The 16,858-nt window shown below is 37.7% G+C and overlaps 2 protein-coding genes, 1 long non-coding RNA gene and 1 pseudogene across 41 annotated transcripts in view; 3 read left to right on the plus strand and 1 right to left on the minus strand.

Moving 5' to 3' along the window:
- The first annotated feature begins 202 nt into the window (after positions 1–202).
- CCDC28A (coiled-coil domain containing 28A) lies at positions 203–14,402 on the plus strand. Its single transcript, XM_072825132.1, has 6 exons — positions 203–613; positions 4,681–4,880; positions 5,387–5,550; positions 8,543–8,697; positions 10,741–10,763; positions 13,832–14,402. The coding sequence occupies exons 1-6, from the start codon at positions 359–361 to the stop codon at positions 13,887–13,889; spliced, it is 855 nt and encodes a 284-aa protein (XP_072681233.1). The 5' UTR covers positions 203–358; the 3' UTR covers positions 13,890–14,402.
- On the plus strand, positions 2,332–3,193 carry LOC140633095 (BAG family molecular chaperone regulator 2 pseudogene; annotated as a pseudogene).
- Positions 8,690–16,325, minus strand: LOC140633154 (uncharacterized). The gene is made up of 3 exons (XR_012030744.1): positions 16,192–16,325; positions 15,300–15,460; positions 8,690–9,512 (listed from the first exon to the last, which is right to left on the minus strand). It is a non-coding gene; the product is annotated as an uncharacterized lncRNA (long non-coding RNA).
- A 37-nt stretch (positions 16,326–16,362) lies between these two features.
- The window catches only part of ECT2L (epithelial cell transforming 2 like), a 79,920-nt gene continuing 79,424 nt past the window's right edge, over positions 16,363–16,858 (plus strand). For all 39 annotated transcript variants that reach the window (XR_012030787.1, XR_012030818.1, XR_012030782.1 and 36 more), the window contains exon 1: positions 16,363–16,470. The gene's annotated coding sequence lies outside the window, so the exon portion shown is untranslated. The remainder of the gene's footprint in view (positions 16,471–16,858) is intronic.

Genomic DNA, 16,858 nt, shown 5'->3' on the forward strand with positions numbered 1-16,858 from the left:
GCTCGGCCCGGGGTCGTTAAGCAGAAACACGACTTTTCATGCCGCCTTCCGTGCTAAAAAAGTTGGTTTACCTGGAGACATCCGGGAGAGGGAGTGGACTCAGTTGCTATGGCGACACTTTGGTTCCGCCTCCGGACTTGCTCGAATTGCATGCTGGGAATTGTAGTGCGTGGGAACTGACACTCACCCAGGGGGCGGGGCAGCTTCCGGAAAGGGCTCGGAGTTTCCCGTCCTGCCTCCATCGCCACTCCTTCACCCCCCGGGCTTCTGGGCCACAGAACCCAAAATAAAAGCCCAACTATGAGTCTGCCTTTCCACGTCCGCCTAAAGTACAGTTGAGGACAAGACAGTGGAAGCAATGCGGTGCCAAGGGCGGAGACGGGAGCCGTACTGGTGGGGCAGGAAGAGGCCAGGCTCCCGCCAGGGGCACGGAGGCTCCGCCCCCTTGCGTCACTTCCGTAAACAAAAGGAGTTGTGGCGGCGCTGGGTCCGGGATGTGACCCCGGCTCTAGCTGCAGCAGTAGCGTCGGCGGCTGCAGCTGCGGCACTGACTTCGGAGACTCCGGGGTCTTTGCAGGTTGAGGAAGAGAACCCCCATCCTCTCCTTCCTCAGGTATGAGGTGGAAGCAAAGTCGTTCCCGCAGTGTCCCCTTTAGGCCCCTGCCGCCACTCTGGTCACTGCTCACTTCGGGAAAGTCAAGGGTCACCGTGTGGGCAGATTGAGGAAGGGGAATGAGGTGAAGTCAAGAGGGACTCCTAGTGGTCCTGCTTGGAGGCTGTGCGTCCCTGGCACTCAGAACCAGTGTGTGAGTAACTGAGCAGTCTGGGAAGGCCTTCTCTAAAAGGTTCCTTGCTATGTGTATACGGGAAAGATTTCGGTTCTCTGTGGCAGAGATTTGCCTTCCAAAAATGGGTAAATTTCTAGTCCTCGCCCTTCAGTACATCGTAGTTTAAACCACTATTGGGGGCAGCCTGGGTGGCTCAGCACCTTCAGCCCAGGGCCTGAGCCTGGAGACCCGGGTCGAATCCCACGTCGGGCTCCCTGCGTGGAGCCTGCTTCTCCGTCTGCCTGTGTCTCTGCCTCTCTCTCTCTGGGTCTCTCATGAATAAATAAATAAAATCTTTTTAAAATTTTAAAATAAACCACTATTGGTTTATTTGCATAGCTTTACTTCCTCAGGTTTTGGGGTTTCTTTTCTTTTTCTTGTTTCACCAAATGTGTATTAGCATCATTAAACTTGAGGTTGAGTGTGTTTATGTGTATCACAAGTTTATACAGATCCTTGTCTCTATTCAGTTGCTTATTAAAATTCTTTTTACCTCGTGTTGTATGCTGAAACAACGCCAGAATGTCTGTTCAGTTACTAAAAATGTATCTTAAAGAAAAATTGTTAGCCACGATTTGGATGAATTTGCCCTTGGTATCTGGGATTAAAGACTGGTCATTAGAGCCTTTACTTTAAACCCTTTGCTTCTTTTTGAGGTATCATAGTGCCTGTTATGATTGTTTAGAGCCACCTTGAGCCCACTAAGCTGAAATGGTTTAAAGTCCAGTGCTGGTTAAAATCCAGTGGGAAAAATCTATTCTCACTAAAGTTCTCAAAGAATTATGTTAGGAGTCTAATCAGTGAATTTGAATCTTTTGGAACAGTCATAGCATGGTTACATTCATCACAGTGTACACAAAAAGAGCTAATACTGCTAAGGCACTTTATAGTCTGATGAGGTAAATAGCCATGTAAATTTGTCATGATATATGAAACAATATAATTAAGAATTTAATAGTATGTGAGAAGCCTGGGTGGCTATGTCGTTGAGCATCTACCTTTGGCTCAGGGTGTGATCCTGGGGTCCTGGGATCAAGTCCCACATCAGGCTCCCTGGGGGGGGAGCCTGCTTCTCCCTCTGCCTATGTCTCTGCCTCTTTCTCTGTGTCTCTCATGAATAAATAAATCTAAAAAAAATTTAATAGAATGCCTAGTTTAAAAATGTAGGATATTTTTAGATGGATGACTGTTAGGAAAATAAAACTGATTAATACATGAAATAAGGGGAAAATATTGGGTCTGTGTTCTCTATGGAAGGGCGACCTGGAGCTTCATAGTGTAACTTTTGATACTAGCAAACCTAAACGTATATAATACAGTTTCCTGTATCCTTGGAAATAAGTAGAGAAAGTTATATTCAAAATAGTCATGGAACAAGTTTAATTTTACAGAACTTCAGTTGATCAAGGAACTAGAACCAGTATTATCCCTAGGGTGAAACTGAGTTTCTGCTTCGTAGTTGAAATATGGTTTCTAGTTGTTAATTAAAATGCAGATACCTCATATGGCTTAGGCCAAGATCAACACGAAAGCCAATGAGGGGCATTTCTGCTGCTCCTCCTCCATGGCGGACCACTCCAGCCGCCTGCTGGAGAGCCTGGACAGCTGGAGCTCAGGGTGGAAGCTTTGAGAGAAGCCGCCAACTGCTGTTGAGCAAGAGAAAGAAATCCTTCTGGAAATGATCCACAGCATCCAGAATAGCCAGGATATGAGGCAGATCAGCGACGGAGAAAGAGAAGAATTAAATCTGATGGCAAACTGTTTGATGGGATGAACCCTCACTGTTGAAGTTTCAGTAGAAACAATCAGAAACCCCCAGCAGCAAGAATCCCTAAAGCATGCCACCAGGATTATTGATGAGGTGGTCAGTAAGTTTCTGGATGGTTTGGGAAATGCCAGGAGTCACTTGATGTCCCTGTACAGTGCATGTTCATCTGAGGTGCCACCAGGGCCTGTTGACCAGAAGTTTCAGTCCATAGGAATTGGCTGTGCTCTTGAAGACCAGAAGGAAATTAAGAGAAGATTAGAGACCCTGCTTAGAAATATTGAAAACTCTGACAAGGCCATCAAGCTGTTAGAGCATTCTAAAGGAGCTGGTTCTAAAACTCTGCAACAAAATACTGAAGGCAAATTTAATTAGTTTTGAAACATAAGAGCATTTAAAAATAATGGCATAAAAATGATTAAACACTAGTTCTTTGTGTTAGGCATAACCTTTGATATTGATTGTTGTTTGAGATGAGGAAAATACTCCAGTGTCATCGTTTTGTGAATGATACAATTAAAACTAGAAATATTTTAATTATCTTTCTAGAAGTTTTTAGATTGAATTCTTGTCTTGTATTAGGCTCTAGCACCTAATATATATATATATATATATATATATATATATATATATATATATATATTTTTACTATTCTGTGGATGAATGCTTAGTATATAGGAGAGAATAACTGCTCAGCCTGGGCACAAAGTATTATTGTTCTGTCCTGGGCTTTGTCTGGCATGGAGATACTTGGGCACATGGGGCATTAGGCTGACTAGAAATTCTTGACATTAGGCAGCACACAAACTTACCACCATACATCTACTGTTAACTACGTGGTGTGCTTAAAAGGACAAAAGAAATCACAAAGTAAGAAACTTTCCCTACATAATCTTTTTCAGAAAGCGCTTTTTTTGGACATTTGTATATTTAAGATTTACGCATCTGATAATATGAATATAAGTCTTGAAATATATAAAGGCTTGGCGTAAAGAGAATTCAACTCTAATGTTATCATTGTGAACAACTATATGTCCACCTCATCTTTTTCCAAGTGTATAATTTCTCTAAATTTTTAATCATTACAAAAATACAGTGTTGTACCTTGCCTTTAAAAAAAATGCTGCTATAAAGTCTAATTGTCAACTTTAAAACCTCTATTCTGTATGGTTGTATAATTTACTTACTTATTCCCCTTACTAGACTTTTAGGTTGTTCTAATTTGTTGCTTATTCCTGCAACATATTTATATACAGAGACTTTTTTCCTTCTTTGTTTTTTATTTTCCTTATATAAATTCCCAGTAGTGGGACTTACTGGGTCAAAGATATATATACATTTTCAAGCGTTACATCAATTTATACTGTCTTCAGTAATTAAAGTGTAGCTGTTTCATTAGAAAAAAAAATGCAGATACCTCTTCAGTTGTATCTGTATCTGTTTGAATCTAGTTGGTTCTTCTAAGAATAAATTTTAGCAGGGAGATCTAAAGACCACCTAAATCTTGAGTGGGCTGAGAATATCACATGGCTATTTTGTTTATTTTTCATGTATTGTTTCCCTTCTATAATGAGGCTTTTTGAGGACAGAGACTTTGTCTTTTTCACTACTATCTTCCCAATATCCAGAATAGCGCCTGGCATGTGGAATAGTGTAAATATTTGTGGGGTGAGTGAATAAAGAAAATGGTGAAAAAAAATTTCTAACAGATTTTGCTTAGGGCTTCTGTGGCTTCTGTATATATAGCACAGCAGCTAGATCTTTATTCTGAGGCACCTTGGTGACTCAGTCGGTTGAGTGTCTGCCTTCAGCTCAAGTCATGATCTCAGGGTCCTGGTATGGAGCCCCACATCGAGGTTCCCTGCTCAGTGGGGAGTCTGCTTCTTCTACCGCCGCCCCCCCCCCCACTCGTGATCACTCTTTCTCTCAAATAAATAAATCTTTTTTAAAAAAGGATCCTTATTCTAACTTTATCTAATGGCCACTGAAATTCTTGATCTTCTTTCCTCCTATGAAGTGGGTCTTTAAAAACCCCTTTCATTTTTGCATATTCTAGCATATATGTATAATTTTGCTGTATTTCCTTAGGTCATAAGAAGCTGGCCTTGGTGCAATAAGGAACTTAGAGCAATGGAGGAGCGGAAAGTGAAGAGGAGGAGTCCTAAGTCTTTTAGTGCCCACTCTACTCAGATTGCTAGTGCCAAAAAAAATGCCATTCCAGTTAGTAAAAGCACAGGGTTTTCAAATCCTGCATCACAGTCAACTTCACAACGACCAAAGTTAAAAAGGTGAATTATTTTCTTTTATATTATCACAGCAAAATGCTATCAGAGTAAATACTGAATCCAATAATTCTTATAACCCTTTTTTTCTCTTGGCTTGACTTTTTAAACAGTTGAAGCATGTATTATCATGTGTGATTTTAGAGAAAAATAATGAAGGTTACAATGTGTAGGGATTAGAACATGCAGAATGAATGATTGGTTTGAACGCCCTTACTTTGTTTCCTATTAAAATAGAATGAGAAAATTTGTAGACAAAGTTGATGCACTAGCCAGAAAAGGAATAAAAAATATACAGGGTTTTTGTTGTTGTTTTGTTTTGTTTTTTTAACTAATTTAGGAGCAACAGGTTTAAATGTGATATAGGATATTGCTGCATGTGTGTGAATATTTTGTAGTATTAGATATTTGGAAAGCAAGATAATATATCTTATGTATATTATATATGTATAATTTTCTCTTTTTAAAGATAATCATATGCAGTTAATGTTTTTATTGCATCATCTTCGCAGAGTGATGAAAGAAAAGACCAGACCTCAGGGTGGAGAAGGAAAAGGTGCACAGCCTGCTCCCATTCAGCACTCTTTTCTCACCGATGTCTCAGATGTTCAAGAAATGGAGAGAGGGCTTCTCAGCCTTTTGAATGATTTCCACTCTGGAAAACTTCAAGCATTCGGCAAGCCATAGATATTTCCCTTTGTTTTTCTTTTCAGGATGTTTGCATCCTATTTTTTGCATTTGTTTTGCCATTCCTTTTAAAAGTATCATTTTCTTTTATTAAAAAAAAAAAAGAGTCCAGAGGCATAACATGCAATCATCCTATATTTCATTTGTCATGGTCGTGGACTATAATTTGTCTTCTGAAATTTCAGGAAAAGTTTTTTTTTTTTTTTTTTTGACAGAGAGAGAGATAATGTGCAGGGTGGGAGGGGCAAAGAGAGAGACTATTAAGCAGGCTCCTTGTCCAGCATGGAACCCTACACAGAGCTCAATCTCACAACCCTGAGATCAGGACCTGAGCCAAAATCAAGAGTCAGACGTTTAACCAACTGAGCCACACAGGCTCCAGGAAAAGATTTTTTTTTTTTTTTTTTTTAAAGAAAGGAGGGTTTAAAAAAAAAAAAAAGAAGGAAGGGTTAGGGATAGGGATGCCTGGGTGGCTCAGTGGTTGAGCATCTGCCTTTGGCTCAGGGCATGATCCCGGGGTCCTGGGATCAAGTCTTGCTTCTCTCTCTGCCTATGTCTCTGCCTCTCTCTCTCTCTCTCTGTCTCTCATGAGGAAATAAATACAATCTTTAAAAAAAATTTTTTTTAAAAAAAAAGAAGGGAAGGTTAGTTGAAATGTTAAAGTAGGATTGCTATTATGAAATAACTATCCTGAAAGTAACAAACAAAAGGAATATTCTTTGTCAGTTAAATATTTTAGACTTAATGTTTTAGTTTGGGAAAGTCCCAAGATCATTTTTCTTTATCCTTTTAAGCCTAAACTTATTTCTTGCCTACCATTCCTCATTTTGAATTTAAAAGAATCTGATTTTCTTGTTCTTTCATGAACAGTTAACTGTTTCATTAAAAATTCTGAGTAGATATTTTTGTATGAGTTCACAAAGCATATAGTTAGAGCTTTTGTATTCAGCTTGCAACTCACCTTATAAGCCTTTTTTGATAGAATTATGTCCCTGTATTTTTTATAAAGCGATTTGAAAATTATTGAATGCACACATACAGAATCTCACACAAATCCAAAAGTGTTAACATATATGCTGGTTTTTTGAGGCCACCACTACCAACAAAAAGATAAATAACCAAATAGAAAATTGGGTAAAGGCCCTGAAAAGAGCAATTCAACTGCTTAACAAACACAGACACAATAGCAATCAAAGAGATATCACCTCATACCACCAGACTGGCAAAATTAAAAGACTTGTAATACCTGTTGCTGGTGGAATTCAGAGAAAAGAGTTCTTTTTATAAATTGCTGATGATACAAAATGATGTTTGAAAGTTTTCTTTCTTTAACTTTTCTCATCAATCCTGCCTGGGAATCAGTGAGCCCATCATATCTACCAACTCATTTTCATCTGAAGGAATATTTTTTCTATTGCTAGTTGATTTCTCCTCCATCTGTTCCTTTTTATTCTTTTGGAGTTTCTGTTGTTCTCATGTTAGATCACATGGATCTCTTATGATTCCTGCTTCTTTATATTTTTACTTTATATCCTTCCCCACCTTTTCTCTCTCTCTCTCTCTCTCTCTCTCTCTCTCTATATATATATATATATATATATATATATATGTTATATAGAGATACATTTATATGTCTGCCAGTATATACATATGTGTACACACACACACACACACCTCTCTTTTAGGGTATTTCTTCCACTTGACCTTCCAGGTTACGGTTAATTATTGAAAAACATCATTAAAGTAAAGGAAATATGAGATATTTTCTGTGAGAAAAGGATTATTTTTAAAGAGCTGTAACTAGCTTCAAAATTATCAGTAGTTAATTTAATATTGTCGGTGTGTGAAGATGATATAAAGCTAGCTGGAGGAAATTAATAGTGTAATTTACATAAATTCTTGTTGATTTAAGATATATGTACTTCAACTTCTGAGCTATAGTATATCTCTGAGAAAACCAGAGTTTTTTAGAAAAAAAAATTTTACTTTCAAGAAGTTGTAAGGGCTAGGAGCACCTGGCTGGCTCAGTCAGTGAAACATGTGACTCTTGATCTTGGGGTTGTGGATTCAAGCCCCACATTGGGTGTAGAGGTTACTTAAAAAATAAAATTCTCAAAAAAAAAAATTAAAAATTAAAAAAATAAATAAAATAAAATTCTCTAGCAAAATAAAAGGTTGTTGAGGCTATACTTAACTATATAAAAATATGTAATATGTACTGTATATATATTAGCTGCCCTGAGCAGATAATACTACCTCAGACAATTCTAGTCAATAAATAGTGTAAGACCTGTCCTTTAGCATTTAAGCTGTCTTGCACTAATGGGTATACAACTGAAAATATTACATTGTATTTCTCATGCTTCATAAATATTTTCATTTATATTTCTTAAAGGAGGCATACATAATTGGTGGCAAAAATGAGTCATAGTTGAAGCTCTTATAGGATTCTTAAGTTCCGTCATTAATATAAAATGTGAGGTCATTCGGTTAAAATGGCAGTTGTCAAATTGAACATGATTAGATGACGCTATTGCTTCTAGAAATGATATTACTATTGAAAAAAGAATTTCCTTTACCTAAAGGATGATTTTTGGGTTTTGTTTTGTTTTGTTTTAATTTTCAAAATATTTTATTTTCAAGTGATGCCCACCCCCAACATGGGTCTTATAACCCTGAAAACAAGAGTTGCTGGCTGCACCAATTGAGCCAGCCAGGTGCCCTGATGATTTTGTTTTTTACAGAAAATCTTTCCTATCTTATTTTCTTAGTGCCCATAGTCATTTCTTAGATTATCATTGTTTTCCTGGCCAGAGATTTGATTTGTGATTATACACAGAAAATATGCAGTTATTAACAATGTAACTTACAAAAGAAAGAAAGCTAATTTCTTGTGAACACCTTGAGTTTAAAAGTTTTTCCTCCAGGCAGTTAGTTTGAACTATCCTAATCTTTATTAATGTTCTGGGATGTTCCCCCAGGAAATGAATGTTCCATCGAACAGATGGAGCATGTTCGGGGAATGCAGGAGAAATTAGCTCGCTTGAATTTGGAGCTCTATGGGGAGTTAGAGGAACTTCCTGAGGATAAAAGAAAAACAGCCAGTGACTCCAATCTAGACAGGCTTCTGTCTGATGTGAGTATAATTCTTTTTCTTTATTCTTTCTTTCATAAACATTTTTTATTGAAAGTTCATCGTTTTAATCATTTTAAAGTATACCGTTTAGTGGTTTTTGGTACATTCACAGTGTTTTGGAGGCATCACCTCTGTCCGATTCCAGAACATGTTCATCACTCCCAAAAGAAACCCTGTCCCTCTCAATCCTCCCTTCTCTTCATCCCCTTAGCAGCCATTAATCTACTCTCTGTGTAGATTTGCCTATTCTGGATATTTCATATAAAGAGAATCACACAGTATGTGGCTTCTTATGACAAGGTTCTTTCACTTAGTGTAGTATTTTCAGGTCTCATACACATTGTATTCTACTCTTTTTTTAAAAAAAGAAATATATTTCAAAGGAATTGTCATATATACATTTACACATACATTCTGAGAATGCTGGCAAATCTAAAAGGGAAAGATTTACTTCTGTACATATATGATAAGATCTTAACATATAAACACTCCTGACATGATTAATATATTTTCTATTATTCACTCAGGTGATGGTTACTTATTTCTAAATACAGAACCATATTTGGTGTTTACGGTAATTTAGTACACTGCCATGTGTATTAGCATGCTAAAGCTGCCACAACAAAGTGCCATAGACTCGGTACATCTGAAATTCATTCCTCACAGTTCTGGAAGCCCAAAGATGGAGGTCAAGGTGTCGTCGGCAGAGCTGGTTTCTTCTGAGGCCTCTTCCCTTGGCTTGTGGGTGGCCATCTTCATCTTTACATGGCATTCACCTTTTTATGAATGGGTTGCCTATGTCCAAATGTCCTCCTCTGGTAAAGACAACCAGTCATCTGGATTAGGGCCCACCCTAATGACCTCATTTTAACTTACTACATCTTTGTAACACCCTATTCCAAATACACTCACATTCTGAGGTATTGGGGATTAGGCCTAAAATGTATGAGTTTGGGGAGGACATAGCCCTGTCTGTAACACTACATATGATTCTTATACTGAAAAGTATTAATGAAATTTGCCTCTTTAAACCTTTTCTTGAGGTCACCCCAGGTGGCTCAGCGGTTTGGCGCCGCCTTCAGCCCAGGGCGTGATCCTGGAGACCAGGGATTGAGTCCCACGTCAGGCTCCCTGCCTGGAGCCTGCTTCTCCCTCTGCCTGTGTCTCTGCCTCTCTCTCTCTCTCTCTCTCTCTCTCTCTCTGTGTGTGTCTCTCATGAATAAATAAATAAAATCTTAAAAAAAAAAAACAACCAAAAAAAACCTTTTCTTGATATAAAAATAAACTGAATTCAATGTACTTTAATTTCAGAATAGTTTCTGTATTCACTAATGACAAAAGGTTTCATTTCTGTTGGTTTTGTTTATCCTTTGAATAAGTAAATGTAAGGGAAATGGTAGGCCTACATGTTTTATTTCATATCTACTGTGTTCTGTCTTACAAGTATTTCCTTTTACTTGTTCCTCTTAATAAATACAAGTTTAATTTGCAGTACATTTAGGAAAGTGACTATGGTATAGAGAGAACACTGAATTTGAAACCAGAAAGCCTTTGTTTAGTCTGGGATTTGCATTTCAGTTATATCTGAATATTGTCAATTTAGTTAACATTTCTGTAACTTTGATTTTCTCCTCTGTAAAATAGGTGTGATTAATTCTACCTCATCCTGAAAACTGAATGATATGTGAAATCTTTTCATAATCCACAAAAGTTTTTAAAGATTTTGATCATTAAAATGGCAACTTTTAAAAACTAATAATAGAGATGATTATAATTATCATGGTTCTAAGAATCTTTATAAAACTCTAGTTTTTATTACCTGGTTTCTCTCCTTATATTTGTGTTTAATAAATGTTAACGATACTTTATAATTACTTTGTATAAGTGAATTTCCCAACCCGGAAATTTTTGGAAAGTTTTTTCAGTATTTACTTTTTCATTTAAAGAAAGCTTAAATGAAAAAAATAGTTTATTTTAAAATGTGTAAACAATTATCTACTTAAGATATTTTTCTTATAAAAGTTAAATTTGTTTCTGTTACAGTTAGAAGAACTGAATTCTTCCATGTATCCTTTTGCCTAATATCAACAGTGAAAAGTTTACTAATTATAACATCTGGTTATAACTTCTGGTTATAAATTATAACTTCTGAAGAGCCCTGCTGTTATTTACTGGGGCCATTTCTCTTCCCTTTTGGTTTCCAAATGACATTTTCAGTTGTTTTTTGTATGCTGCCATTGTTTCTGGTTTGTTCTGCTTTGCTTTGTATTGTTTTTGGAATTTTAAAACAAATTTTAAAAAAATTAAGAGATTTGAGGATTAGGCTAGTTGCCATGGAAATTATTTTGAATCTTGGATTCTTAAGTTAAATAGCAGTTGGATATATAGACATAATATGCCAAACTTAATTTACTATCATTACATAGAATACTTTAGATGTAAATAAAAGTGTATTACAGAAGTAGCTTAAAGGAAATCACCAAAACACATGTAAAATATTTAGGTTTTAACTTTTCAATTTGGAGCAATTATTGCAGGAATTTTCAAAATGTATTTTTGGATATAGTCCTAGGCACAATGTGAGATATATAAGAACAATAAGAAATTATCCTGCCTATAAAATAATTTTAGAGTTTAGTCCTTTTGGACTAAATAATGAGATACTGAAAAGGATGCTGGTTGTAGAGTCCAGAGATTTGATTTTTGAAATTTGGTTTTGATAATTTTGATAATTAACCTTGGATAAATTGTTTAACATCTCAAAGCATCCTCTGTACTATACAGTAATTGCTACATGTAATGATGTGTATATGAAATTTTTCAAAATGTAGAATATGTGTGTGTATATATATATGTATATATATATATACAAATTATTATTACTCTTAACACATATTGTTATTGTTAAAATTTGCAGTAACAACAATGAAGAAATAGAGAAGTAAATACAAATCCAGTAATAACAATTAAATAGGTCATCTTATTTGAGTACTTATTACTTGCCAAATATTTTATGACGGGCTTTACATGCATTTTCTCATCTGGTCCTATTCTTGTAAGTAGGTGGTGGTATACTTACCATTTTACAGATGAAGAAAATAAGATTTTGAGAAGCCACGTAAACTGTGGGCACATTAATGTGAAACATCATTGCCAAGAAGGACTTAAATTTGAAGATTAGATATGAGTTAACTATGAATCTTCTCTTCGTAGTAGTTCTTTTTTCTTTCCGTATTTTCATTCTGAGCTTTATATCCTATGCTTTTCTTTCTGTGCAGATGACACATCAGTTTAGGAACTGAGTTTCTGTTAAACATTAGGTTTATTTATCTTACCACTTGACTTGATTCGACCACAACAGTTGAACAAGGAAACATGATAGAATACAAGAGCATGGGCTTTGGATTGCTTGGTTTCAAATCTTGGTAAGCAGGTGTGTAACCTTGAACAAAGTTTGGCAACCCTAGTTTCCTCATTTGTAATAATTGTTCTCTCTGTATTCAGACTTTCCCTCCTAATTTCCCTTTCTGTCATCAGTTGCTTCTATTATTTCAGTCTCCAAGATTATTTAAATTCCTCCTATGACTATATCAGACATTGCTACTTAACCATGGCACTATCTGCCATTGAGCCTGGATGTGGGCAGGAAATTATTTGCCATTTCTTAATTACAGTTAGTTGTCAGGCATCATCAATTCTGCCTTTTATTCTTCCTTCATTCCCTACCCTCATCACTTTATTCCATAACCTTTCAAATTTCTTCTGTTCCAACCCTGGAGCTGCCATACTGTCCAATATGGTAGCCACTAGCCATGTAGCTACTGAGCATGTGAAATGTGGCTAATATAAATGGAAATGTGCTAGAACTATAATTTGTACACTGATTTCAAAGATTTAGCATGAAAAAATGTAAAATATCTCAATATTTTTATAATGATTATGCTGATAGTTTTTTGATATATTAGTGTAAATTAAATATATTTTTGAAATTATATCTGTGGCTTGCATTATATTTCTTTTGCACAGTACTGCTGTAGACTTTAGACAATACCAGTAAATTATTCTTCCTAAAAACATCACTGTCCTCTTGCCATTCCTATTTCAGACCAAGTTTTTTGTTTTTTGGGTTTTTTTTTTTACCATGTCAGATTTTCAAAGGCTCTCAATAGTATGATCACAGCCTACTTACTGTTATATTTTTCATTATCTTTCATTCCCACTAAGCTGATTCTCTGGATTTCTGAGAACACATCATGTTCATGCTTACCTTAATGCCTTTGTTCAGGTTGTACTTCCTACCTAGAGTTGCTCTGCTCCCCCTTTCCCTTACCAAATAACACCAAAGCTGACTATTTCCATATAGCATTTTATTTGTACCTCAAACTAGCATTCTGTCTTATTTCATTATCTGTTGATTTTTGTATATGTTAAATTTCCGCTTTCCAACTGGACGAGAATGTCTTTGGCAATACTCCTGTCTATATACTTTAGTAACCTTTGCCATATGTGTATTGCTAGCTTTTAGTTGTTCTCAGTGTATCTATAGCATTGTTTGAATTGGGGCTTGACAAAGTAGGTAGCAGGTGGATTTATATAGAGAGATGAAAGAGGAAAATGAAAAACATTAATGATAAGGAAAGGGAATAATACATGCAGGAATTCCATTCTGTTTCTAGTCTTCTTAAAGAATAATTAGGATTATAGAAAAAGTTTTAGAGCTATGATGATTTTATTTTTTGACTTTTACAAAGAAATCGTTTTCCCAAAGATGATAAAGTGGTGTTGTCCTCTTAAATTATTATTTTTTTAATCTGGTAAGTTTTCATATTTGCCTCTCATAAGTTCCTTACCATGAAAATGATTCTTGCCACATTGATATAATTCTGTGCTCTATTAGAACCTGTAACATAATCTTGATTTAGTGACTTTTTTTTAAGTCTTCAAATTCTGGATATAATTACTTCACTACGTTTAAAAATTGTCTTATTACATCCAAGTTTCTCAGGAGCTATATGGGCACTTTCCCTTTAAACATATTTCTTTTAATACCTCTCATAGCTCCTGAGCATGATTTCCCATAATTTAAAAGAAGCCCTCATTATAGAATGAAAATCTTCTTAACTGATGAATCCAGACAAAAACTACATTTGGCAGATGCACAAGATGTCCCAAATACTTCTTCTACCAGCTAAAATGACATGTGGTTGCTTTCTTGTGGTTTGAAGAAAAACAGCATTTTTTACTTTTCCAGCTGAATCCAGTAGCAGAATCATCTTCCACAACAAGGAATAAAGTCATTAAAGTGCCAGTGCAATGATTGTTTTCACTACTGCTTTTAGTAAATTTGACTTGCTGTTATTCGCCATAACCGGAGCCTCAGCCTTGTTGAAGGCTTAATCAGGAAATATGATACAGAGGCTGTGCTGCTATGCTTTCTATTGTTGCCTTATGGGGGTTATACTTGAAATGCAGTGCGCAAAATGTTATTAATAGGGCTGAAGGTTTATCCTTCCTGAGCTCACCAAACTTAGTCCCGTGTTGATTATAAGTTGATGATGCACAGGCTTTTTGTGGCAGCCCTGCTTCAGTTTACGTTAGACAATCAGTACACACACTGGTGTGTTTTCCAGTGGCCAGTGCCAACAAAATGTTAAATGAGTATTTGTGAGATTTGCTATTTTTAATAAAGTGATCATTTTAAATTAGTCTTTATTGTTTTATTTTGAAGAAACCTGTAGTCCTCAGTCTGGGAATACAAGAGTTCAGTCCTCAAAAGTAAGCTGTGTTTATAAAATTTTAGGTTACATAATTTTCTTCCAGATTTTGCACCTTTTGCACATTTCAGTATTGGTGTTAGTTATGAAAAGATCATGGACTTTAAAGTTGGACCTTGACTTGAATCCCCACTCTGCCTCCTTAGCTTTGTATTCATGCCCATTTACTTAGCTTCTTTGGGTTTTTTTGTTTTTCCTCTAGAAAATGAGATTAATAACCAACTTGTAGTAGTTATGAGGAGAAAGTTAAAAAGCATGTATAAGATGCGTATCACAACAGCTAACGCCAGTAATGTACAGCAAACGTTAATAATTACCCATTTTACAACAGCTTTTTTGAAATAAACGCCATAAAATATACCTTTTTATTTTTTTTAAGATTTTTTTATTTATTTATTCACGAGAGACACAGAGAGAGACAGGCAGAAACACAGGCAGAAGGAGAAGCAGGCTCCACGCAGGGAGCCTGATGTGGGACTCGATCCCGAAACTCCAGGATCATGCCCTGGGCCAAAGGCAGAGCTAAACTGCTGAGCCACCCAGGGATCCCCCTAAAATATACCTTTTAAAGTGTACAGCTCAGTGGTTTTTAGTGGATTCAGAGTTGTGCACCCATCACCATAATTGTTCTAATTGTAGAACATTTTCATCACTCCCATCTTTCAAAAAAAAAAAAAAAAAAACCCATTGGCTATCATTCCCCATTTCCCAAACCTCCCAGCCATTGGCAACCAGCAATCTATTTCCTGTCTATGGATTTGCCCATTCTCAACATTTTGTATAAATGGAATCCTACATGATTTTTTATGACTCACTTATTTTACTTACAATATTTTCAAGGTTTCAGGGTTCATCTATGTTGTAGCATGGATCAGTACTTATCTCATTGTGTGGTATGCCACATTTTGCTTATTCAGTCATAGCTCAGTTGCCTTCACATTTTGGAAGAGGCCCATGCTGCTTCCTCATTTCCAGGACAGAGAAATCACCTAATTTGGGGTGGGAGAGTGAAACCCATTGAATGATACAAATTTTAGTAATTTTAGTAACTTTTGGCATTCTGAGTTCAAAGAATTTTGATCAATTTATCAAATCAGTCTTTTTGATAACCCCTTTTAAAAATGAGAAAGTTAGCAGAACATTAAATACAATCTTGTAAACTTTTCAATTGGGTGGAGAGAACAGGGATTCCAGGGTGGGGAAATAGGGTCTAGGGTCTGACAGAGCAAAAGGAAATTTTGCCATGTGACATGTTTTTCTTGGATAGGTCCTGAGACAGTAAAGCAAAAGCTGTTTCCTGTGGATTAGTGACAGAGTATCAGATTGACCTTGTTTGTTCACTTGGTTCATTTGTCCTTTGTGTCAAGGGGACCCATGTGGGCCTCAGGTAATAAAATTTTAGCTTATCTAATTTGTACCCTTTCACACAATTTAAACATATGAAAGGCAGCAGGGAAAAAAAATGAGGTGCCTGGATTAGTCTAAAACTGTATTAGAATAAAATTTATTGATTATATAGGTGCTGTATATTCCTTGTAGACAAATTTTAATTACCGATGATTTTCTAAAAACACACTGCCAGGACAAACCATTTATCCTATTCTGTGTTCCCTTCAGATCCCTTAAACTCGTTTACTCTGGTGTTGGTACCTTTTGTATAACGCTAAAATTGGTAATTATTAAAATAGCCTGAGGAGCTGCGGACGCTAAGGAGCCCCACCTTTCCCACCACGGGGGGCGCCGGCCTTCAGGTGGGGGCTCCAGCACGCCGTCTCCGGGTCGGGGTGCCGCAGCCCGGCGTCGGTCCCAACGCTCCGAGCCTTGGGCGGAGCCACCGCAGCCTGCCCGGAGCCCCGCCTCTGCGCCCCCCCCCCCCCCGCGCAGGTGCCGGCGGGGCGCGGTGTGCGGGTCCCCATGGCGACGGCGCCCCGCTGCGGCCGCGCGCTCCTGCGGCTGCTCCGCGCTGGGCGGGCCGAAGAGGAGGCGGCCCCTCCGCGAGGTAAAGCCCGGCCAGCGCCCCCCCCCCCAGCCCCCCGTGACCTTGAGGACCTCGGCAGCCCCGCGCTTCCCCGAAAACACTGCAGTGGCTCTGGGGAGAAACCGAAGCAATCTTTGCGTAGGCTCGAGCGGGCGGTGGCAAGGAACCCCTTAACCTCCTCCGGAACATTCGGCTGCCGTAGAAATGCAGTCTAGTGACGAGCACTTGGGAAAACACGGGTTCGCGCCCGACGCCGCCCCGGCTCGCGCCAGCTCCCGCCCTCTGCGGTTCTCGGGCTCCTGCGACCCGGGAGGCGGGGCCGCGGGGGGTGGGGCGCGGCAGAGACACAGGCTCCTCCTAGGGAGCCCGACACGGGATCGATCCCCTGTGGCGTTGTGTCGCTCTGGGG

The sequence above is a fragment of the Canis lupus genome, chromosome 1 (assembly GCF_048164855.1).
Source record: "Canis lupus baileyi chromosome 1, mCanLup2.hap1, whole genome shotgun sequence".
NCBI lineage: Eukaryota > Metazoa > Chordata > Mammalia > Carnivora > Canidae > Canis > Canis lupus.